Source organism: Populus alba, chromosome 16 (genome assembly GCF_005239225.2).
Source record: "Populus alba chromosome 16, ASM523922v2, whole genome shotgun sequence".
NCBI lineage: Eukaryota > Viridiplantae > Streptophyta > Magnoliopsida > Malpighiales > Salicaceae > Populus > Populus alba.
The window spans coordinates 6,027,997-6,053,329 of record NC_133299.1 but is presented as its reverse complement, the minus strand read 5'-3'; the positions used below and the strand labels follow the sequence as shown (position 1 = coordinate 6,053,329).

Here is a 25,333-nt window from a genome sequence, read left to right as displayed (position 1 = left end):
CCTGAGTTATAGACTTCAATATGTTTAAATTTTTTGTGAGACTATTTTTTATTTAATTATATAATAAGTGAGTCGAGTAATGGACTCAATTTGGTTTAATAACTTCTTTTTTTTTAAAAAACTATTTTTTGTTTAATTATACAATAAAAAATAGATATTTGCAAAATTAAACGCAAACTAAATATATATGTATTTGTTTGAAATCATGATAAACTCACAATTATCAAACTAAAACAAGTTATATTGCCCAATTCAAAATAAGTAAAATTTTGAAAGATAAAATTAAAAAAAAAAAACAACATGAAAAATAAATAAAATTAAAAAAATCAAATGAAAAAAATAAAAGTTAAAAGAGTAGGCGCTCGGGCCAAGTCACCCAAGGGTATTTAAGCCTAAAAAAAACCTAGGTGTGTTGATCTAAAGCAGCCCACGAGCCCTAGTCTGTTATATATATATATATATATAGAAGTAGATGACAAATCATCCACCTTACCTCATTTTAAAAAAATAAATAACGGGGGCATGTTTGCTTATTGTCACAGATTCTAACCACAACATGTGGCCGAAAGTCGGGTAGTCGCTTCCTAAGGATAAAAGCCCATTTTGATCCATTTTTTTTAGCCAAAGAAACCTAAGAAATACCATAGTGACCTCAAAAAATATAGTTTTAATATTAAATCATGGTTTAATCAATTAAAAAAATAAAAATTAACTTGAATCAAAATAAAATCTTATAGCTCAATCTACTTTTTTAGGGGCAAAATCAATAAAAAGGAAGACCTACATGAAACTCTTCTAAGCAAATTGAAATCATTGACATCAATAACTATGAGTTTTGTTGTTAAAAAATGAGTGTTTGTTAACTCTCTCTCTTCTAGCCATAATCCAGTGACTCTCTCCTCTCACTCAAACTCGGGGGGTCTTAAATGGAAGAAAAATAAAGTTTTGGACCTAACCATGTAATTTTCAAACTAAAGGGACCAAACATAATTTTTGACAAAACCCAATGGCAAATATTGTGAAAAAAGCACATACACATTTTCTTTTTAAAATAGGACCTTAAAATATTTCACTAATATAATTTAAGTCCTATCATTTTCAATCTTTCCTGGACAATAAAGCTGAATTATGTTTTGTGAATCCAACCTTGAGAAAAATAGTGACATAGGTTTTTGTGATCGAAATAATGATATTAAAAATAAATCAAAATAAATTATTATTTTCAAGTCTCAATCACACAACATTAAAGGATCCAATTGAAAAAAAAAATGATTGGAGGTTGAAAAAAGAAAAAGGGCTAGAATTGAGACCTTTTTTCATAAAAATTAAAAGGCATGCTATTTTTCATTTCCTTCATTTTTTGTCCGCTCCCTTTTAAATTATTATAAACAATTAAATCAAATCTTTTTTTTTGTGAATCAAAGCACCAATCTGATATTAAGTTGTTTTTCCAAGATCTCGATAATATAAGTATATAAAAGAAAAAATAAAAATAATTATCAATTTTAAATTTCAATCAACACAACATTAAAGAAGAATGGAATTGAAAATAAAAAAAAATCTATAACAAAAAGGAAAAAAAAAAACATATAAAACGCTATTGTAATCTATCTCACATTACATAGTACTGAGCTCCTTCACTCTCTCTTTTTTTTTTAAAAAAATAATAATAATTTCAATTTTAATACTTATAGGAGGTTATCCGAAATCTTAGGAGTAAATGCCAAAAAAATAAATCTGAATTCAGTGGTTTATTTTCATTTCAATGATCGAGTTTCAAATTTCGATAGTTGATGGTTCAGTAACTTGTGACTTGCTTCCATTTTCCATTAATTAAGTCGATAATCTGTTTCCCCATTTGCATGTTTTAGTTTTTCCTTACTGTTGCAGCATACGTGAAGAATAAATCATTTGGAAAAACTGAAGTTTCTATTTCTCCTACGTACTTTATCATGTAAAGAGGATGTATTTTTGTGATGTATTCAATGAAATGATCTTTTATCCATCGTTGTTGACGAAAGAAAGAAAAAATGCTCTTAAAATATATATATATATATATAATATATATATGGCATAACTATGAAGAAAGGAAAACACAAATAAGAGAAATTACGAATCACTAAAGTACCAAAATTTGAAGTTGTCATTAAAATGCCAATAGGTAAGGTCATTTAGTATATATTTTTTCAATGAAAATCTCCCCAGCAATCCACGGCGGAGCCGGCTTCTGTTGAGAAAATAGAGCACAAAACAGATCATAATACGTTAAAAAGAAATGGCAAGAAGAACTAAGAAAATGAATAGAAAACATAATGTATGTCGTCAAAGTCAACTCTAAAATTCATTAATGGACAAATGACCGGTCCATGCCATGCTATTGCCATATTTAGTCTAATATAGAGCCTCCCGGAGGATGAAGAAGTTCTTATGCAAATAAATTTATCTTTTTCTTCGAGAATGCAGACGTTTGGATGTTGAGGTTTTACAAAAGTTATTATGTCGGGAGCCATGTGAGTTTCAATTATAAAACACCATTATTATTTTTTTATGTTATGGATATATGTGACTTAACTTGATCTTGCAGAGGTGGACCTTTCACTGTCTTCCTTTCAACTTGTTGGTGGAGGAAAATAACCAGGAAAATCAGGGGATCGAGGTATTAGTTTACATGTCCTGTTTTGGAACAAGGACCATAGATGAGGTTGGACGTGGAGATGTGTGCTTGTTTTTAGGGTTTTGTAATGGATGATGAGCGTCTGTCCTTGCTATGGCCATGTTTCTTGTCTCAAAATTACAGTTGCATTTACATATTTGTTAAAGCAATAAACAATTGTTGTTCGCCAAATTAATGGTCTCATATGCATGAGAATACTTGTAATTAGCAGACAATTGGATCTTGAGTCTACTGATCATTTGAAGAGGAGTTTACTAGCTAGACGTGTACTCTAAGGAGACATAAAAAAATGCTAGCCAGAAATCCTTGGGGTCCTTGGCCATGTGAGCTTCAGCTCTGAAACATACCTCCTCATTGTATATTATGAACAGACTTTGACTGTGCCTGCCCGTTGGACGCTAGATTAAACTTGTTGGTAATTGAGGAAGCCAACAAGGGAAATGAGGGGAAATTTGGACCGCTATGAAGTGTGTATTTGCATCCTCTTTGTACATAAATTATGCAGGGAAAAGAGGAGTTATCTGGGATAGAGTGTATCGTTCATTTATGTGGATGATGATGGCATGATCTCCAATGGTGATTGCCTCAAGTTTCGGCAGTTGTGACGAGGTAATTGGTTGTCGTGTCGGTGGCTGTAACAAGCTACATCTGTAATTGTATATTACGGGTAGGGCTTGACTAGCTAGTTGCAGGTCTAACCCTATCTCGATTTTCAACAAGGGCAGGTAGCTGGTGGTGAGAAGAGGAAGGATCCAAATCCAGGAATCATATGATGCATGGATCATCAAAAACAATCTTGAAGACATTAGCCTGGCCTGGGAAAAAACAAGAAACTTTATAAAAGCCTATTCATTCGAATCTTGAGTTGTAGCTTGTCCTGCTCTTATTTTGTCCTCCCACAACCATTGACTTGTCTCCATATTCCATGGAGATCTATCAATCAAATGGAAGCACTGGAGCCGACTTCCTTTCTTTCTTTCTTGTTTTTTGTCCTTCAGCACAAGCCTCGGTACTGTCCTTATCTTCCCTTCCATCATGCTCCACTCTTTTCATCTTTGAACCCATAGCTTAACGCGTACGATGTTTGAAACTGTGGGTACTAATGTCAAATAATGCTTGCACATGACATGCTTCCTGGTGACTTCTGTGCTAGCCCTGATGATTCATTTCTGCAATGACCATGTATGTTTAGTTTCTAATCATAAATGCTTCCTGGTGATTTTGAGGACAACGAGCTGGTAAAGAGATCATCAGGGTTTTACAAACTGAACTGTGATGGATTTAACACCAACAAATTTCTGCTTTTGGCTATGTTTACAGAGGAAGCAGAAGGTTTTAACGAAGCAGGCAAGCCCCATCCTTTTCACTTCTGTCTGGCTCTTGCACGATACTGATTCCTAAGTTCCCGAGAACGTAACGTGATGGTAAAAAACCTGAGATGTACACAGTAAATTTTAAGTTTGAATTAGAATATGTATTTTTTATAAAAATTTAAAATAATTGGAATTTTACTTATTCACTTAAACCCATAAAATATACTTTTCAGGGTGGGATTTTCTTAGATTCAAAAAAAGAAAAGAAAAAGATACTGATTCCTAACTTCAGCACCGCCATTACCAATCGGATTCCTTCACCTTACGAAAGAATAAAGTTTCGATTGTTAAAACACTCCGATGAAAGTAATTTAATCAAATATCCAAGTAATTGATATGACTTTTTCTTATTGTTACAATAATTATATTATTTTTTATTCGTTATTAAATTTGCCTAATTTAAACGTGCTTTTTGGAGGTTCCATGGCGAAGCTTCTTTTATCTCGTCCTTCCGACCGCCACAGAATACAACAGCGAACCTGATATTGGGTTAAGCACAGCAATCGTAATGTTATGTATGCTTTGTTTAAAGACCTGCCTGAAAGTGAGCTCCTATTATTCACAGCCACGTAGACACATCAAAAACCTGGGTGGCACTGAAAGGCTGAGGCGCTTAAGTTCTGCTGGGACAGGATGTAGAATAAACTAGTTGCTGCCGCTTAGATCATTTTTTTTATAACTTTATAAAAAATGTAAAAATGATAGGAAGTTAAAAGTTTGATGTATAATGGATGAAGGATTTTTAAAATATTAATATCGTGGCTCACGGGATAACACTTTTATATATATATATATATATATATATATATATATATATATATATATATATAAACATTGATATACTAATATATTTTGATCGAGTAAAGATCAACCATGCATATTTAATTTATGAAAACTCTTGATTTAGAACATGAGTTCGTGATAACATCATAAAATTCAAAAAGAAACCCAAATTCAAATTAATCAAATATTAAAGGCCTGAAATGAAAAAACAAAATCAATAAAAAAATAACTCGAGCAAACCTAGAACGATGTTTTTTTAAAAAGAAATAAAAATTAAAGAATCAGATAATTTACTTGACTTATTAAGTCAGGTTAATTTAATAATATGATAAAAAAATAACAATGAATTATAAATAAAAAGACCGGAGATAACTTATATCATTTTTAAAAATAGTAAAAAAATCATATAGAAACCAAAAAACAAAAAAGAGCTCACTCTTCGAATAAATAAAAACGTTGAAGGATAAAACCGGAAAAAACCTGAAAGGAGGAAAAGAAAAAATTCAATACCTTACATTATGTTGGAGGTTAATTCAAACAACATATTGCAAAAAGAAGCTAGATCTAATATAGAAAAAAATATATATATATATATATATATATATATATATATAAAAGAGGTCAATTTTAAAAGCTATGAAAAAATCCTATACAAAGAAAAAAAAAATATGAAACCCAATATCCAATTAAATCAAATGCTAAATGATGAAACTCTAAAACATGAATTTAAAAATAATAATAATAATAAAAAAATGAACCTAAATAATTCTTTTAGACCTGAGTTAATCTTTAAATTTTTGCAATTCGTTAAATTCTAAACTCGGGATCAATCAAAAAGCTTAGTTTATGATTGAAGGATGAAATGAAAAAAATAAATCAATTTTAAAAGCTTGTCAAGGTTAAAAAATAACAATAAAAAAAATAAAGATAAAATTTGATATGTAAATATAATGAAGGATAATGAAATTGTAAAATAAAAAAATTAATTCCAAAAATCATCCAAAATATAAAAATAATAAGAACCAAATTTAAAATGAAAAAAAAAATCAATGAAGGATGAAATGAAAAAAATAAGGTTAATATGAAATGTTACGAGAGCATGCATGAAAACTCAGAAAGAAAGAGAGAAGAAAAAGAATAAAAAAAAAAAAAAAAAAAAAAAATCAATCACTGCCAATCCGTTAGGAATTAAGTTACACACGCTCCATGAAAAGGTGACTATTGTTGTTGTGAATCAAGAAACATCAAGGAAGCTAGTTTTTACTTGCTATGAGCTATTACATGCATCGTCCAAAAACAATAGAGGGACACTCGTTAAGATGTTCCATGAGCACACCAACTTTTTCTTTTTTCTTTTTTGTTTACTAATCAAATTAACAAGTCACCCTTTGGATCACTTGATAATAACAAAAAAATTAAAACCAATATAAAAATACCAAAACGCCTCTAAAGCAAAGCCTTAAGACCTTTTAATTTCAAGGGCAATAAAATTGGTACACCAAAAACCCTAAACCATATTTAATTATATTTTTTATTATATTTTTTGCTTTTAGATGTGACTAAGTAATTTAACTGTGGAAAAAATTATGAAAAAACTAAGATATCCCAAATAATACTAAAATGATAAATAAACCTAGCAAAAATACAATTTTATCCCTAAAAAACAATCTCCAATTCACTATTATAATCCACTTCATTATTATAATCCACAGCGATTCGAGGTCATACACAGTGAATGCAAAGTAGCTTTCCCACATGAAATAGATTACTTTAATATTAAAAGAACAAAAAGAAAAGAACTACGTATTCAACCTCTAATCAACATTGCCAATCTTTGGTAAGCAATAGAAACTAGAAACTATGTTTTCAAATTACAAATTATTCATTTATCATGATCATCTCATGTCGGCACACACATAATTATTACAGTCGAAGGTTCCCTAGAATAGTTTACATACGAGAATGGAAAGGAACAAACAAAACAAAACGCATAGTTTCTAGGGAATATTCGTGTCTCGCATGCGAGGCGGACGAAAAAGACATCAAATATAGGGAATTTGAGAACCTATTAACCCCAGCATGCTGCCTATTTAAACCTTGTGTATATAAAAAGATTCTAATACGCGCAGGACCAGATCCTCTAAGAGGGTCCAGATGGGCACAGAAATAAGAACCAGTCTTTTTGATAGGCAAAACAGCTCCTACAGAGAATGACAGCATGGGACAGCCCTCATCTCCGCAAGAGCGGTCCTAAAAGCAAACATGGGGTGGAATAAGCTTTCCTGGGTTCATTATATTGTTGGGATCTAAAGCATTTTTAATTCTTTTCATTGTCTTCAGGGCCTCCACTCCAAGTTCTTTCTCGAGATACTGGAAACACAAGCAATTCCACGGTATTGATTACGGTACATATAACAGTGAATCCCATAGTAAAAATTAGTACATTTCAACAAGCTTCAAATAAGTTCCATTGTGTTAATGTGCTCCAGCTCAGTTTTGGGAAACTAACATGCCAAATGAAAAGTTCCATTGTGCTAATGTGCTCCAGCTCAGTTATGGGAAACTAAGATGCCAAATGAAACTAGTGGTGCATTGAATTTGATGGTGCAGCGGCCCTATATTGTGCCTATTTTTTATCCAAACAATGATGATATATAAAGGCATCTTTAACAATGATGTCACCATGTGGTAGTCTGTGCGTGTTGCAGTGCCTAATGAAATGTCCTTTTGGTTTTCAGGAACTCTATCATAAGTATCTCATGAAACGAATCATGCAAGAACGAAGAAATGGCATGGCTGTAATTACGCATTACTATTTTGGTTAATCTGTCGTGTGTGTGCTCATGATGTCACAATTTCGTGTCATGTGTCCTTTTGCTTTGAATTTATATGTTGCATACTGTTGGACAGGCATTGTGCATGATGACATTAAGTTCCAAAACGGTTGATGAAAATCCTTTGTTAAAATAGCCAAAGCACCAAATGAGTATGTGTCAAACTTCATGAAATGCATTGCAGGTTCAAACAATGGATAAGATACCTTCATTTTCCCTGTTCCTACTCCATGTTCTCCAGTACATGTTCCTGCTAGGAAAGAAACAGGGAAATGTTTTAGCACCGGAAATTTTTCAGCATTTTATTAGAATGTGTCCAAATGGTCAAAGATCTGCAACCCTAAGATGGGGAGTTTTATCCTTAGAAGTCAGCATCTTACACACGGATGAAAAGTAGATAAATATTTAGGAGAAAGAATTGACTATGTGAAGCATGACTAACTAAAAAGCATCCTAAGAATTCCATAATATTTTTCCAAATAAAACAGAAATAGCAGACACCAGAAAGGAGCATGCACCTTCCATTGACAAAGCACAATGGACCATAAAATGATTCAATCTTTCTGCCTCCCGCAGGTGCTCTTCTTGTTTCGGGTCAAAAAGAATTACAGTGTGAAAGTTACCATCACCAGCATGAGCAACAACTGTGCTGTTATTTGACACGACAAGAAAATAATTTTCATCACTAGCCTAATTCAATTGAGCGCATATAGAGGAAAAGAAAACAATATGCCTTCAGAAATACATACCAAACCAATGGCGATGCATCCAACTCTTTCTTGGACTTTGATATCAATTCTGCAAGATGTGATAGAGGAACACATACGTCCTGCATGAAATAAGTGGGGAAGGTGACATTAGCAAGAAGCAAGGATAAACATCATCACAAAAGAACAAGAAAAACCTTCCATGCTTGTCTCAGCAGAAGAAAAAAATATAATGAAGTCATTCATATAATAATGTGGCTCGTTGAAAAGAAGATGATCTCTTCATTTATCAGTTTTCACTTTGCATTTGCGTATCCTTTCTTTCATTCTTTCTGGAAACTAACAAGTTCTGTCCATTAAAAAGGGCTGGGATTACGTTTTAAAAAGTCTAGTTAAAGGTAGCAAGCAAGGGTTGGGATGGACTTACCATTGAATAATGTGGATGTCATAAGAAACAATGCAAGTGCATCAATGCAAAAAAAATAAAAATGACAGCAATTATACGAGCAATGTATAAGAGAATTCAAAAAGATGAAAAATGTCCCAGAGCACATGGAAAATAAGTCATATAATGATCTCCATTAGTCAGTTACTGCATTACCCACATGTGTTTTTCAAAATAATCAGAGAAAGTGAGCATAAAGCTGAAATAAAATGTTCCATCAAGCATGTCTCCACTAAAACAGAAGACGTGTGAAACTTGGGTATATATACAAGCTTGGCAAAGTGACTCACTGAAGTCATCGCCTCATATTTTGGTTCCATTGCAAAGCAAGACCATAGAGCCTCCTTCCTTATCTGCAACACACCAAAAAATTAAAATACTATGCATATAAGCTAATCATTTGACAAATAACTGATTTCAAAACAAAATAATTTTCCATGCTAGCATTAGGAATCAGGGGGGTAGCATCCCCAGAAAAGGAAAAGGTTGCAAAACATGCAAAACTAAATCCAAGCACTACCCGCAACTAATATTATCCATGTGACTTTACCTTCCAAAGTTCTTTTTTAGCTTCAGGGTCTTCTGCAAAAACAAAATCTGAACCCCTGTGCTCGGAAATGATCTTCTGAACAATTAGTGTTTGTTCACGTGCATATGCCTCTAATAACAATAAGCAGGAGATGAGTGGGGTAACAATGAATAAAGTAAGAAGACAAGGCTTAAGAAGTCTTTTTTAATAGGAAAAGTGATGCAATCATTTAGATGAATTGGCATCCAAACAACAATTCAACCTGGTTGATATGGAAGTCCCTGAAATATTAATCGCATTTGCTTATGAAAAGTGTGGTAATATACTTTAAAATATCAATATTGCTTTTTTACTATTGATAGTATTGAAAGCAGCTCATAAGATATAAAAGTGTCCGTAGTTCATAAAAAACCAAGAGAAATACGCACTGCCAGATATTTGAACCTCAAACAACAAATCTAGCCAGATATTTAAATTCAACCAGACAGGAACAGATAGATGAACCATGTTGGAATTATTATCTCTTTTTTTCTAACTCCAATTTGAGCATCGTTTATCAGGACCTCATGATATCATGATGCTGCCTAAGTCAGCGATTAATTAGACAATGATTGAAATATAAGCCATAATCTGTCCGGAAAAAGAAAAACAAAATTGCACAGACAATTGATTGTACAAGATAATTCAATTGTTAACTGTGTTTTACCCAGTAAAATCTCAATTAATCAGTAGCTGTCCATGTGTGATGGTAGTTTTCATGAGTAACAACATTGATGCATTGAGATTCAAAGAAATAACAATTAAACTCAAAACAGATCAAGTAACATGGAGCTCGTTTTTTTTTTTTTTTTTGCATTGCCAGCAGAACTGAATCATTCACATAAAGAATATCCACAATTCCATCAGATATTACAAAAATTTCAAATAACTATTAGCAATTGCCATGATACCGAATGGGTTCAATTACTAAATCTCATCCATTAAAATCCTGGATTTTATCCAATACACATAAATAAGCAAGTCACTTGAAAAGACATCCTGCCTTACCTGTGCCTACGAATTCAAACATTAAAGTTGGAAATTCAGGTAAATTCTTGTCATTAGCAATATTGATAGCTCTCACTTGAACCTCGTCCATTAGCTCCACTCTTGACACCTAATGATAGAGAATGGATAATCCATAAAACGGAGAATGCAAGAACACAATTTGCATTAAGTTCTACCTGTATACCAGACAGCATAGTGGCAATGGCGACATCAGCTGCATCCTTAATTGTAGGGAAATTGCACATTGCAACCTGTAATGTTGTGAAACTCAAATAACGAACACAACTAAATTTGACATATGATAGAAACATGTAGTTGAGAATTAATACGAAGAGCAAGACTATCAATTGCCAAAAGAAAATAACAGAAACTTTAAAAGGTGGTTAAAGTAAGATTTTGATGTTTCATTGAAACTTCTTATATTTTCTGATGAATAATGGATGTCAGAGAATTCAGCAAGAAGAACTTCAGGCTCCTAAAAATAACAAGAAACCACCAGAACTGTCACTCTCGCTTGTCTACTGCCATCATTAATCTATGTTTTTGATATTCACCCAAAAACAAATGAAAGGAAAAGGCTGGGTTGGTGGGCCTCAAAACAGAGAGAGGGCAAAGGTACCACTGAATGCTGTGGAATTTTCTGAAGTCGTAAAGTGACCTCTGTTATTACACCGAGGGTCCCTTCACTTCCGATCACCAGGCGAGTCAAATCATACCTATGATAATAGATCCAATATGATTAAGAGTTGACTCATCCAAAAATGCAATAAACAGAAATCCTCTAAAGCAATTGAAATCAGAAAGAGTTGAAGGCATCCTCTGCACATGCACGATGGCCAACCATTTTGAAAGCTTCAGAAACATGAGTATGGTATAGCAAAGCACCATTTAACAAACAAAATCTGTAAGCTAACTCCACCAGCAATTATTTGGTCTGTGATTTTCCAGAACACTCCCCTTAATACGAGGATCAAAAATTTCAGAGATTTATCTTCTCAGGTTATTCTCAAAAAAAAAAAAAAAAAAACAGAGATAAAAATGACCAGTAAATATAGAAAATGACAATAACACACCCTGCAGCACTCTTTCGAGCACGAGAAGCTGTTTTGACCACATCTCCATTGGGAAGAACTACCTGGAACACAAATAGTATAAGAATTACTTTGTCACAAAAATGAACTCGATGCATCCGGAGGTCAGAGAGCAAACCTTGAGACTAATGACATTATCTCGCATGGTTCCATACCTGAACGCTAAAAACCAGATCATTAAGTCAAATAAGAAATAAGACCATTGATTCTTGAACAAGTTTCTTACTTTTGAGGATTAAAAGAATTTCAGGAACAGGAAGATAAGTGCTAAAGGCAATAGCTTCAATGTCAAAGCAAGTAATTTAAGGCAAACATAGAATTTAATAAAGATAAACCTTTGGGGGCTTCTAGTCTAATCATTTGGGTGTTGCAAAATTGTCCACCTCCATACTATATGGATGAGTTGAAGTGGTACCATTTTCATGTTTCAGGAATTCAAGAATAATGGTGCAAATAATCCGAACTTTTAAGCATTAAAAATGTCTCATTGCCAAAGCATAAGCAATTTGAATTTAAACATAAACCCTAGTATAGGGAAAAGTAAAGCAATATTTTAACATTTCCACTAAAAAGTAATGCAACGTTAATCCTTGTTCTAGTGCAGAAGATCGCTTCTCAAAGTAGCTAAATCAGCATGTTTATTATGGTGTGTTTCTAGTGTTATGAGCAATCCCAGTGACAGAAGACAAACCGGGTGCCTACACTCTATAATCAAGTAGTCAATGGAACTGCAGACAAACTTACAGCCACTTGTCAAATTCAAATGGGATTGCTATGGATAAGAAAACTGATAAAATATAGAGGGAGGAAAGCGGATAAAAGATTGGGAGGAAATTCACCTTTATCTTGATTTAGCTGAAGCATTTCAATCAAAACATGAAACTTGAGTTTTATTACTTGTTTTGACTTTCAAGCAACTAATTTATATCATGAGTACTATAACCATCAGAATGAAACAAAGGCAACTGATAAAGCAGCGCAAATACCTCACAGCTAAAGATCCCGAGCAACGTGTAGCACACATTCCCCCTATTGTTGCACCAGGACCTGAATGTCAACATAATGCAAAGAAGATGCTAATCTCAATTGCCAAATGGACCAACAAATAGTTGCCAAAACTGCAACAAACATAAGTAATGACCAAGATCATGCATCATGCAAGACAGTATATACACAATCAAAGTAATTTCAGCCTTACATAAAACACACAAAAATTGAAACTTCATAGTTCATGTATGAAGGAACCAAAATATAACACGTCCCAAGAACATGTTTCATCACTGGGAGAACTTGTAACAAATTTACCTGGGTCAAGGGGAAAGAATAGACCATGAGGCTCTAGATATTCATTAAGCTCCATCCACCCAATTCCAGGCTCCACAACCACATCCATGTCCTCAATATGTAATGCTTTTACATTCTAAAAATTGAACAAGCAGTTACAAACATGAAACATAAGTTTTCAAGTGTTGATAAGATGAGAGAAGTGGCAACAAGGAGAAGTGGCAACAAGCTTCAAATTTTGGGTTATCTAAGAAAATTTCTCAGAGACTTCTAGCTAAAATCAAGTGCAACATCTATTTTTCGTAAGTTTTTCAGCAACTGAAAAAATACTTCGTTTACTTCTTCTCGAGTACTTTAAACAGGAATATAAAAAGCAGAAAATCAAAAGAAGATACTGGCAGTTTTCATCCTTTTAATAGCCAAAATAGAAAAGAGAAGATACGTCTTAGTTCCCCATGACAATTTTTGGACAGGTTGCTTGCACAATATAGAAACTAGAGATTTGAAAGTTAATACAAATGACAGAAAACATTTGTTTCAACATAACAAATATACTAAAAAAGAAAGCGATTTTCCTGTAGCTATTGACATACTTCACTATTCACTGGAATAGTGGAGTGATGTATATGGCCTTGGCTAAAAAAATTGATTGCCTTCGAACTAGGGGTGTTTTGGTATTTTCACATGGTTTATTTGTCATTATTGATTTGTTTAGGGTGTTTCCATCTATTCATCATTTTAATGAATAGTAAAATAACTAAAATATCCCCAAGAATAAAAAAATCAATTGTTTCAAATAGGGGTATTTATATTTTTGTTTTTAATACATAATGCAATTACACATGTACCCTTAAATCAAGGAGATTTAATTCAAAGGGGCCGGGGTCAAGGGTATTAGAGTCTTTTGGTCTCGGGTTTTTTGTTAATTGTTGGTTTAGATGAGGGCAATGTTGTAATTTAACATTAAAATAATATTTTTTTTAATTGGAAAAAAGTTGATGGCGCGTTCACATCACGCGCAAGCACATAGGAGCCGCTGCGCATTTTGAGCAGCTTGTGCGACGGCTCTCAGTGATTAAAAAACTAAGCTTTCGCGGTATCATTTTATTCCTTGTCATCTCCTCTTCCATAATAGGTGGCGCATGTAGTCAAAATGTGGTCTGTTTATCGCCGGTGACCCCCTTTTTTCCATTTATTTCTCTCTCCTACCACTAGAAAAGCACTATGGTCCTCATTTTTATTGGTATTTCAAATTCAGTCCTTTTAGTTTTGATTTTAGTATTTTTATCATTTTTTCTTTTGTTAAAGTTTTATTTGTTTTCAATTTAACCCTTGGTTTCTAATTTGTATATACAATATGTTTCGATTCGGTCCTTTTACTTTGAATTTCTTGTATTTTTTCTTAGTTTTTTTATCAAAGTTTTTATTGCTTTCAATTTTATCCTTCAAATCAAGTTTATGATTTTTTGTTTTTTCAATGAGAATAATAATGGTATCAATTTGATCCATCTTCTTTTAATTTCTTATTGTTTTCCTTGGCCTTTTTGTCAAAGTTTTTATAGTTTTCAATTATATCCTTCAATGATGATGATGATGATGATGATGATGATGATATTATTGATGATAATAATAATAATAATAAAGAATTAGTAATGATAATAATAATGATGATATTGAGTAATAATAATAATTATTATGTTAGTGATGATGATGATGATGATGATGATAATAATAATAATAATAGTAATGGTGATAGTGGTAGTAACAATGATACTATTACTAATAATAAAAATAATATTAATAATGGTAATAATAATAGTGATAATATTTATGATATTAATAGTTGTGATGATAGTAAGAATTGTGGTAATGATAGTAACAATATTAATAATAATAGTGATAGCAATAACAATAATAGCAATAATAAAAGTATTAATTTTAATAATAATAGAAATAATAATAATGATATTAATAATAGTAGTAGTGATTATTTTGATCATCATTTTTCAGATTGCTATTTTTTATCAATCTTTTTGTATGATTGAATTTTATTTTTTAATTTCATCTTTTAATATTTAATTTTTTGGAAATTAGATTTCATGGTTTTTCTAGATTGAGTCTGATGACTTTGATTATAAATTTAAAAAGTTAAAATACTTTTTTTTAAGAGAAAAAAGCTTTATGATTCCCTTTATGTTTTTATCAGATTGTTCCAGTCACATAATATGGGTTGTATGTTTGACAGGATATCCTGTGTTGGCTTAGTTTTAAGTAGCATTGTTATACATTTGTCATGACAATTTTTCATGTTGTTTTTTAACCTCATTTCAATACCTAAACATTATCTTTTTTGCAAAAAAATAGTTCAACCTCATGGCGAAGAGCTTCACCACACCAAAAATATTATGAACTAAAGCTCGTGTTTCAAAGTTTTTGAAAGCATTGGTATACCTGCATTAGTGACATGTCAATGCAAACACCACCATGAGGTGATAAGGTGTGCCCCTCTATTGATGTAGCTCCACCATATGGTACAATTGGAACCTGCTTAAATAAAACTAATCCAGCTTAGGACCACTTAAATGGTTACACCAGCGGAGTCGAGCAAGCAAATGGAAAAGGCACCAAACTTGAGAAGTAAACATGAAGCAAACCAATTATAATAGAAATACAAGTTCTTGATAGCAAAAACGTTCCAAAGATCTAAAAGGATACAAAACACACACACACAAAATGAGCTCAGACCTTATGTTTGTCACAAGATTTCACAATGTTGGAAACTTCCTCTTCTGATCTGCATGCATGAAATATGAATTGCAGAGCATTTTGAGTTTCAGTAGAAGGTGATGTAATGAAGCAAGTCATCCAGATGATCTTAAAGAATAAGTGCAAACAAGGACTTTACACACAACTCCATGATCTATCAACTCTCTTTTCTTGTATATGATATGCTTATTCAGATCAATGTTATGCATCTTACGCACTCATACAGACGAAGCAAATGCACTTGTTTACTTAAAAAGTCACACAAAGGGAGGCATTCTCTCCACTGAATACTTCATAGATTCTCTAACTATAGCATTTTGTTGCGACTGGATGTAGACCTAACTTAACAGGTGTGTATTTCAGAGCTCATTTATAACATTATCGACATTCTACTCTCTTTACTCCTCATCCTTTTGGCCTAAATCATAATTTCACGAGGCACGTTACCGCGAGCATGAATGACCAAAATTATCAAGAACACAACACGGCGAACATAAGATCAATAATCAAGCTCACCTTGGGAAAACAACGACGTCCGGAATATTTACAGCTTTATGAAAACTGTGTTGCGGTTTTCCATGGAAATACCTCTCATCATAATCCATACTCATGTTATCCTACAAGATATTAATTACAAAGCTCAAATTATCTATTTAATGACACCTATGTCATTGCATCTCTAAAGTAAAATTGAAAAATAAAAATAAAATACTTGACAAATAGCTTTTAATTCTTCAATAAGCTCTTGCGGTAAATGCTTGTGAGATCCTTTTACCACAAACTCCGTGCTTCCTTTTCCTCCAATTCCTCTGCTTCTTAAAAACAGCAGGAAAAGGAAAAAACAACATCACTCTTAATATTTAAAATTGAGGAGGTAAATGATTATCCACTAAATTAGAAAAGAAAAAAAGAGAGAGAAATGCTTAATATTTAAAATTGAGGAGGTAAATGATTATCCACTAAATTAGAAAAGAAAAAAAGAGAGAGAAATGAACTGACGGGGAATCGAGAGAAGCATCGCAGAGAGGAGGCGGAGATTGGAAGTGAATAGCGAGCGATCCAGCGAGAGTGATAGGGAGGAGAGAGTTTGAGCAGGTAAAACGGAACGGATTCTGTTTAGAGAAATGATATGGAGAGGTGATTGCTGTAGTGTTTGCTCCTCGAGTTTGGAGATGGTGGAAGAACGAGGTGCGGAGGTTGGTGATGGTTTTTGAATAGGAGGAGCGTAGGCGAGAAAGCCAGCAAGTGAAAGCCATTTGATTTCAGTGAGAGACGCAGGATACTGGAAAGAGAAATGGATCTTATAAATAGGAGGAGGAAATTTTTTTTAAATAATGTAAATGACGTGATGCTTTTTTTTTTTTTTCATTTTTTCACTTGCTTGGAAATTAATTATATACCAGTCACTGTATTTAATCAAAACTAATTAGCTAATCTATTTAATATCAACAACAATTAACATAATCTTTCATCTTAAACGGTTGATTTTACATTTTAAAAGATTTTAAAAAAAATTAAAAAATATTTTTAAAAAATTAATATTTTTTAATATTTTTTAGATTATTTTAATATGCTAATATCAAAAATAATTTTAAAAAATTAAAAACAAATTAATATATTTTTTTAAAATATATATTTAAAAAAATAATTACAACCACAAAAAAATATTTTAAAAAATAACATCAATCACGTTCTAAACATTCTATTAATATTGATCATCTTCAATTTAATAAGTTTTTTACTCTGAAATTGCCACGCTTCCTATCAAGCTTTCCCATCTTATCTACTCTTCTTTTTCTTTTTCAATTTTTCAAGATAAACAAATGGAAAAAAAAATACAGAATTAACAAAAAGGCTAAGTTATAAATAGACTATATGGTTTTTACTTCTTATTATTATAATAATAATAATAATTATTATTATTATTATTATTATGGACCCTACATCCAATAAATAGTGTTTAACAATTAAAGAATTAAATTGTGATTAAATAGTAGACACGAAAGCTTTCCCTTTATAACCACGTCTAGATACATGGACAAGTCCCATCGCACTTCCTTGTCAAAAAGAACTCCATGGTGTCATCCATTATCCAAGCTGGTGGAAAAAGGCAATATGGATGGAGAAACGTTTTTATTTTATTTTTTATAGTGCTCTGTATTTTATTATCTATCATCTTTTTGTTTTTTTCTCACTTAATTTCTTTCTTCTTCAGACTTGCTCTCTCTCCCAATGCTATTCCTTCTCTCTCTCTCTTCACATTATAATATTGTAATGATATTTAAGTTGGATTTATAACTTATTGTTATTTTTTAAAATTATTTTTTAAAAAATACATAAAATAATATTTTTTTATTTAAAAAATATTTTTAACATCAATACATTAAAATAATCTAAAAAAAATTTAAAAAATTAAAACACAGATATTCATTTGAGACTTAGCAGCTGCTTATAGTAAAAACACCATAAATTGTGGTTGCACCGCAGGTTTAACAAAAGCACAATTTATGTGCTTTGCAAACAATAGCTTCTCCATTATTCACGTGAATAGTATAAAATAAAGGAAAACTACAATAAACCAGAAAGGGTAGGAGCAAGCTTTTGTTGGAAAAAAAAAAAAAAAAGCAACGCGAAGTTCATTGAATGTTGATCACTTGCTAATAATATTGAATCTGTTAACAAGAGCAATGAAGAAAATCAGGAGAGGTAAAACGAGAAAAATCCAAGTAAAAGATAGCGAGCGCAACCTACGTTTGAGACCCAATTTAGGATTGTGAAAAATTATCTCGCAAGATGGCATCCAAAGTCCAAAGATTCATTTGAATCGCCAAGCTGCATTTACAAAAAATCAATGGGTTATTCATTCGTAACATAACAAACATATCACTGTGAATCTTCTTCATATGGACCTTTTGCCAAAATTTTCAAAACCCAGTTCCATAATATAATTCACTCTTCATTGTTCACATAAACAGTGAAGAGTGTAATCATTGTTCATAGTCGGACTAGTCCAGCTCAAACCTAAATGCCAAGTGTCTGGGGTCATTCCGATGAAATAAAATCCAAAACAATTTCTCAAATATTATGTTTTATTTAAAAAACTAATGTTTAATATTATTCAATGACACTACATAATTATATTAGAAAGAGATCGCATAATGATGTAGCATTTACAGAATTTGATCACAATTCCAATTTTATTCTTGATGATATTTTACCTGATGTTATTTAACGTTCAGGGAGTCATGAAAACTACAGTCCTTGTCGAATGGATTTCGTACTTGATGGAATTACAAATAGTTTAATGGAACAATACAAAATTTTTTATTTCATGATGTAATAGCAGTAGTTAAATGTACAATATTTTAATTAAAAATCATCAATATTAATACATTAAATTATTTTTTTATTCAACCTTAATTTCAATTATAGTTTTAACTAAATATATATATTTTCAAATCAATCTCAATTAAAAATAACTTTTTTAAATAAAAAATCACCATAATTACCGCGATACCAAACATATATGTATATCTACATGCGAGTGTCTTGTCCATGTACAACATCAAAACTTTGCACTGTCTTCCATGAGTAGGTGTCTGTCATAACACCCGTTTTTGACAGTGTGATAGCGGTTGCTTTTCAAATAACTTTTCGTGCCAAAATGCATGTCAATAATGTTTTTTTATTTTTTTAAAATTATTTTTGACATCAGCACATCAAAACAATTCAGAAAGTACAAACCGCATTTAATTTTAACAAAAAAAAAAAAACTTTCAATTTTTTAGGAATGCGAGTTGAACCGCATTCCCGAACACTGCCTACTGAAACATGCTATTGAACTATGTTGTTTTGAAACATGCGAGTACAAGGATGTGTAATGGCTTGGCTACATTATGGGCAATGCTGTGTTTCTTAAGAAAAAAATAATTTTTTTTAGTATTCTTGTTTTGTTTTAATTGCAAAAATAAATTTTGAAAAATAAAAATATATTATTTTAAAATATTCATAAGATAAAAAATATTATAAAAAGCAAACATCACCACGTAAAAATAACAAGAGGAAAGTGAAAAGCTGTTCAAACTGAGACATGGAAGGAGTCAAGCGGGGGATCATTAAAATTCATTAAAAGAAATCCCAAGTAATTCGATAGAAAGTACTTGGTGCTGACCAAATGGAGGTTCTCTGGCAAAAATTACTCGGTGCTGATAAATATTCACTGTCTTATTTTCTAGTCTTCCTTTCCTTTTCTCCATTGTAATCTCGAATTACAATAGAGGTAGCTAAGCAGGCTGCTCTCTTGCAAACATTCCAAGATGATCTTTAACTGGGTTTCGCTCAAAACCACCAAGAAATCCAGAGTCTGCATTTAGTAATACTTGAATTATGATGTTCATCTCAAGCAACTCTGAGCTCAACCACTTGAAGTATACTTCCAGAATTCCCTTCAAATGACCACAATCAATAGCCAATCGCATATTTGGTCTGCAAATCCCAATACTCCCTGGTTTGCTTCACGGTCTCAGCACGTTCAGCAACCATCCTCTCCTTCCAGTGCTCTTTGCACCTGAAAGAGTTTGAGAATCAGAAATTGTAAAATCTTAAACCAGAGAGTGGAGTATTAGTTTCTTCACCTTCTTCTCACAAGCAGATCAAGTTCCAACATGTGCACTGCGTTTGTGTATACCCCAGCCTGCATAGGATGGGAAGCAAGCTTGAGATCAATTCATGCCAGAAAATTCTTTTTCTTTAGAAACAAAACAACCTGGACAGCAAACAAGCATGCTACCTATATTAAGCAGTGTTCACTCCAACAAAGTAAAATAGCAGATCTCTTCAGGTTGATTAGTTAATCTTATGAAACAGAAACATAGATGTTAGAAACAAAAGAAGGATAATTTTGTCAGACTCAATCCACTCCCTGAAAGGTAAGGTATTTCATGACTGCATTAGTTAGAACAATCCATGCTACCAAGGAAGATTCACCACCTGCAAACCTCTCATGGCAAACAAGAAAGACAACTAGCAACATTGAAGATCCCAAGATAGTTGAACTTACTGAAACCTTTTTTCTTTGTACACACCAAGATATTATAACCATTGCACCCAGTGTAAGAAACCATCCATGCATGGTGTATGACTCGTTCCTTAATTTCTGCTGTTGAAACAAAAGAGGCCCTAGAAGAGCACAAGATACCTCTAGTAATGCACATTGTCTCAGGTGGTAAAACAAAAGCACCTTCAGAGTAAGTAGCCGCTTCAATTTCCTACTTAGAATATGCCTTGAACAATCTTATACACCAGGGGATCAATCTGCGTGGGGCATAACTTAGCCGTTGAAACAAAAGAGGGCCTGGAAGAGCACAAGGTAGCTGTGGTAATATACGTTGTCTCAGGTGATACACCAAAAGCACCTTCAAGTAAGTAGCTGCCTCAAGTTCCTACTTAGTTAGTATATGCCTTGAAAATCTTACACATCAGGGAATCAATCTGTGTGGGGCATAATTGTTTTTATCCAAATAATAATTTTCTGCAATCATCAGAGATTAGATGGTGGGACGGTCACCATTACACTATCTCTTAAAGTATCGAAATATATATTATAATTTTTACGCACGATCAGAGCAACAGTATTGTAATCTATTGAGAGAGGACAACGAATTTATAATGATTTCATCATCCTGTACCTAGTTTAGCACCAAGGAGTCTAGATAAATTGTTTTATCAGCCAGGAGTGATAGGCTATTACTGTTCTACAGTATTCAAATCCTGTAAACATCATGATCGTGAAATTGTCTAATCCTGTAACATCATGATCCTGTAACAATTGTTAGTATACGATAATGGCCTGAGACGTTGTAGGAAGTGATGAACATAAACGCAGCTCGGTAAGGGGATGGCATAAGAGGATTCATATCCAGATCAGTATGAGAACAAAAACAGGAATAAGATAGACCATAAGACTGGATAAGTATGGAGTCATCTCTCAATGATCTAATCCTTGGATGTGGCTGTACTCTACTAAAGAAATAAAAAGGGAGAAACATTAAATGGTATTGGTAGGTGGTCCAAGGAGTGAGCTGGCAGTGACATTAATGGCAACCCACGACCCAATACAGCCTTGAGCAACCGCACATCTCAAAAGGGTACCGATTCAATAAGAAACAATGCATCTTTTCATATTCCGATGGGAGAGACTATCATGGAAAACATCTGATGTCAAAAGTGGAGATCCTAAAACAAGTGTTCTCAAGTAACAACATACCTGTGACTTAATTTCCATCTAATGAAAAGAACACATTGTTTCGGACTCAAAGATGAGAAAAAAAAGAATGACTCTCTCTCTCTCTAAGGCTCTGACGGGATTAAGAAAGTTGCTGTGTTGCTGTTGCAGAAGTTTGGTGTTTAAGTGTATTGAGGTTTCAAAATTAGGTTTTGAGAAGATCATAAACCAGCTTTATGACTCATGATCTACTTTTGTAAAGTCAACCAGAAAGTCAAACACACACTTAATGCAAAAGACATGATTTCCATATTCCATTTAGATAGATTCTCATTTCCCCTAGGCATGTAAGGACCAGATATGAATTCTGAATCGCTCACATTCGAGGTTACTTGTTACTATAAATCCTGTGTAAATCAGGCAGAATCTTGGATGGTATTTCCTTTCCTGGCTAAATGAAAGTTCATTTCTCTGGGAGCACAAAAATTCAAAACATATAAATATGCACAGAAAAGTTTTCACACACACACAAGCAACTATACTACATATATATATATATATAAGGTGGTCTAGTGGAGCATATTATAAACATCAGTTTGCTTTAAAGACATACAAACCTCTCTGCAGACAGGGCACTTTGCATTTGAACTTGCAGCTTTAAGGCCTTCAACCACCAGCACAGAAGCAGCTAAGCAAGCACACAACTTGCAGAAAAGATGACCACAACTCAAAGCACATGGATTAAAAACCATCTCCTGAGAGATAATGATTAAAAAAACAAAATAAGAAGAGACCAACAGAAAAAAAATGTTTATTTTCTGTACCTTGGAATGCACCAGAATTGATATCTTACCAAGCAAATGGCACAAGTCAGACCGTATTCTAATTTTGTATAGTTTGGAAGCATCAGTGTCATAACAGGTTCTGTAGCACTGAGATCACAGGAAAACCGACTGCAAAACTCACTAAACTCCCCTCCATCTATTCCATCAAAATTCAAATAAAAGGCTCCCAACTCTATTAGCCAAGGTGATTGCAAAAGCTCTATATGCTCAGACCGCATCTTGGATTTGAAATTCTTCCCATTTATAGAGCAATGTACCTAAAATTGAAAAAAGATGCCTTTAATGTAAAGATAACATAAACCTACTAAGAAAGATCAAATGATGAAAATGGACTAAATTGCTGCATACTTTATCATATTTCTTTAGAATTTTACGGATAGCAATTGCATTCATGGTAACATATTCAATCAGCATGCGCCCTTCTTCAACCATGATCTGCTGATCATTTATGAAACATTGACGTAGACGAAGTTTATATCTTTGCATTCCCCTGGCAACATGAAGATGGAGGAGATGTCTAACTCTGGAACTAAAGCACCCAGCTATATCTGAAGCTTCCCTCGTCAATTCGGAAAAGAACATCTGATCACACACTACAAAATATAAAAAAACTATTGTGATTATAACACAGATACCAATTACAAACATTCAGCTGTCAAATTATTCTGTTTTAAGTCGAACCTGTAGAAGTTGGTTAAATTTAGTGACCTATATAGTGAATTGTAGCGAACATTAAAACCAAAAGAAATTGAGCATCCAAGACCTTTCCGGAACCCATGCGGCTCGTCACATTTATTATAAATCAGAAGACATGAATGATTAATCGCAAGAACATCAAGCAAAGCTAAATTGTCTCGAGAAGGCAATCAACTAAGATCTTAAATTGATATAGCAATTTTGAAAATACATAAAAACAGAACAAGAAAGCATACGAAATCTCTTTCAAATATTTCCAAACACGAAATCAATGAATAAACTAAAACCCTGGTTAGAACTGAATATAAACAGTATGGTTGTGGCGAAGAGACACCACTAATTACTCCACTCTTCTTTTTATTGCCTTAGTTTCTTTTCTTTTTTTTCACCAACCCGTCTGATAATTAACTCCTCCTATCCTTTCCTGACTTCCAACTCTTTCAATTCAGAGACGAAATCAAATGTCTTTACAAACTAAACTAGGTATTAACAAACATAATAAGCCAAAAGGGTAACTGACAACTATCAGCCAAAGGTTTTCAAGTTTGACAGAAATCCCATATCAAGATTCCATCTTTCCAACAAAAACATGAAAGGAAAGAGAACTTACAAGGGCAAGAGTGGCGATGGCAGAATTGAGACAAGCTGTGATTCTGTTCACTGTCTCTTTCTTGTTGCTGCTCGTCGTTGCAAGAAGTGGATGGTGGACCTTGGCTTCTGCATTTCTTTAACACTTTTTTGAGTCGTTTGTACTCAACATGAGCACATTTGTCCAAACACCCTTCTTGTTCTCCGTGTAAATACTCCATGAATTTCTCTCCAAACTTCATCTTCTTCTTTGTTTCGATGAAAAGAAACGAAGGATTAATAATATTTATTTTAAGGATTAATTAAATGGGATTTGGAAACGAGTTTCTTTTCTATAGAAAGACACAAGCAAGAGGATGTTGCGTGCAATTTGTTTCCGATAAAAAAACGTAACCGCGCTTCTCTTGGGATTTGCACCATTAACGTTAAATAAATAGGAAGTACAGTTTGACCTGAACAAGCAAAGTAAAAAACAATCCAGATGCATTTATGAGAAAATTGGAATCCACCCACACAGCCCACTAACGTAGTAATGGGATGTGATCTGATATGATTCTTCTCTGGTCGTGGGAATTCCTGCTGCCTTATTAATGACCATTGAAAGTGTTTTTTTCAATAAAAGCATTAATTATTTTTTGTAATAATTTTTTTATATTTTTAAATAGTTTTGAGTTAAAAATGATTTTTTTTAATATATATATATATATATATATATATTATTTTAAAGTATTTACAAATAAAAAATATTCTGAAACAACTAGCAGGTATAAAATAAACTCTAAATTAATTTAAAAAAAAACTATTATATATCCACTTTAAAAAATCATAAATTTTTCAAACAAAGTAATGATCCCATATGGGAAAGGCTATCGCCGCCACCTTCTCCCATTATTTTTATTTTCCTTGCTAAACCATGATGACACCGTGAGTCCGTGACACTCCATCTTCACAAAACCAGGTTAATAAGCTCATCGGTCCCTCATTTTCATAATATTATTAACGTGGTCCGACATTAATTAATTTTCTTAAAGTAGACCTTCTATTTATCCTTTATTATTTAAATAAGTCCTTCCATCAAATTTAAATGTTAAAATAATGAGTTTACTTGACAAGTGTAATTCACTTTTCCTTGACTCGTACTGTACTGTACTAATGAGTGGGAGCAATATTTCTTTAATATAAAAAGAGACACTTAGGTATTTATTTTTTTTTCTAGGAAAAAAATTAAATTATATGAAAGTTGACTCAATATACTTGATGAGTTCATAGATAATCTAAACTATCGATAAAAATATAGTTTGACTCACAAAAATTAAAGACAACAATAAAAAAAAAAATAATTGAGACAACAACATATTAATCGACATGTTTAACTTATCAAATCCACATTCCCTAAGTTACGAGACCATGATAATCTTAAATGAAGGATTTAAAAAATAAATTATGAA

The 25,333-nt window shown here is 32.6% G+C and overlaps 2 protein-coding genes across 7 annotated transcripts; both read right to left on the bottom strand.

Annotated features, from left to right (window-relative positions):
* Positions 1-6,677: 6,677 nt before the first annotated feature.
* On the bottom strand, positions 6,678-16,827 carry LOC118049858 (D-lactate dehydrogenase [cytochrome], mitochondrial). 2 transcript variants are annotated; one of them, XM_035059991.2, is made up of 18 exons: positions 16,533-16,827; positions 16,246-16,348; positions 16,050-16,150; positions 15,513-15,561; positions 15,219-15,311; positions 12,789-12,903; positions 12,470-12,530; positions 11,602-11,638; positions 11,466-11,527; positions 11,012-11,108; positions 10,569-10,643; positions 10,393-10,501; positions 9,367-9,476; positions 9,107-9,169; positions 8,414-8,493; positions 8,183-8,313; positions 7,871-7,914; positions 6,678-7,200 (listed from the first exon to the last, which is right to left on the bottom strand). In XM_035059991.2, exons 1-18 carry the CDS (start codon positions 16,787-16,789, stop codon positions 7,081-7,083), a joined length of 1,707 nt encoding a protein of 568 aa, XP_034915882.1. In that variant the 5' UTR covers positions 16,790-16,827; the 3' UTR covers positions 6,678-7,080. The 2 variants fall into 2 exon arrangements, with proteins under 2 accessions (XP_034915882.1, XP_034915883.1); XM_035059992.2 differs by having other exon boundaries at positions 16,246-16,342.
* A 2,797-nt stretch (positions 16,828-19,624) lies between these two features.
* On the bottom strand, positions 19,625-24,367 carry LOC118049865 (probable E3 ubiquitin-protein ligase BAH1-like). 5 transcript variants are annotated; one of them, XR_004687766.2, is made up of 8 exons: positions 23,908-24,367; positions 22,950-23,194; positions 22,610-22,858; positions 22,374-22,511; positions 20,593-20,886; positions 20,323-20,387; positions 20,168-20,226; positions 20,020-20,100 (listed from the first exon to the last, which is right to left on the bottom strand). XR_004687766.2 is itself a non-coding variant. In XM_035060004.2 (6 exons), the coding sequence occupies exons 1-6, from the start codon at positions 24,125-24,127 to the stop codon at positions 19,995-19,997; spliced, it is 1,017 nt and encodes a 338-aa protein (XP_034915895.1). In that variant the 5' UTR covers positions 24,128-24,362; the 3' UTR covers positions 19,625-19,994. The 5 variants fall into 5 exon arrangements, 1 of the variants encoding a protein (XP_034915895.1); XR_004687769.2 differs by lacking the exon at positions 20,593-20,886; XR_012168237.1 differs by lacking the exon at positions 20,323-20,387 and having other exon boundaries at positions 20,084-20,100.
* Positions 24,368-25,333: the final 966 nt, after the last annotated feature.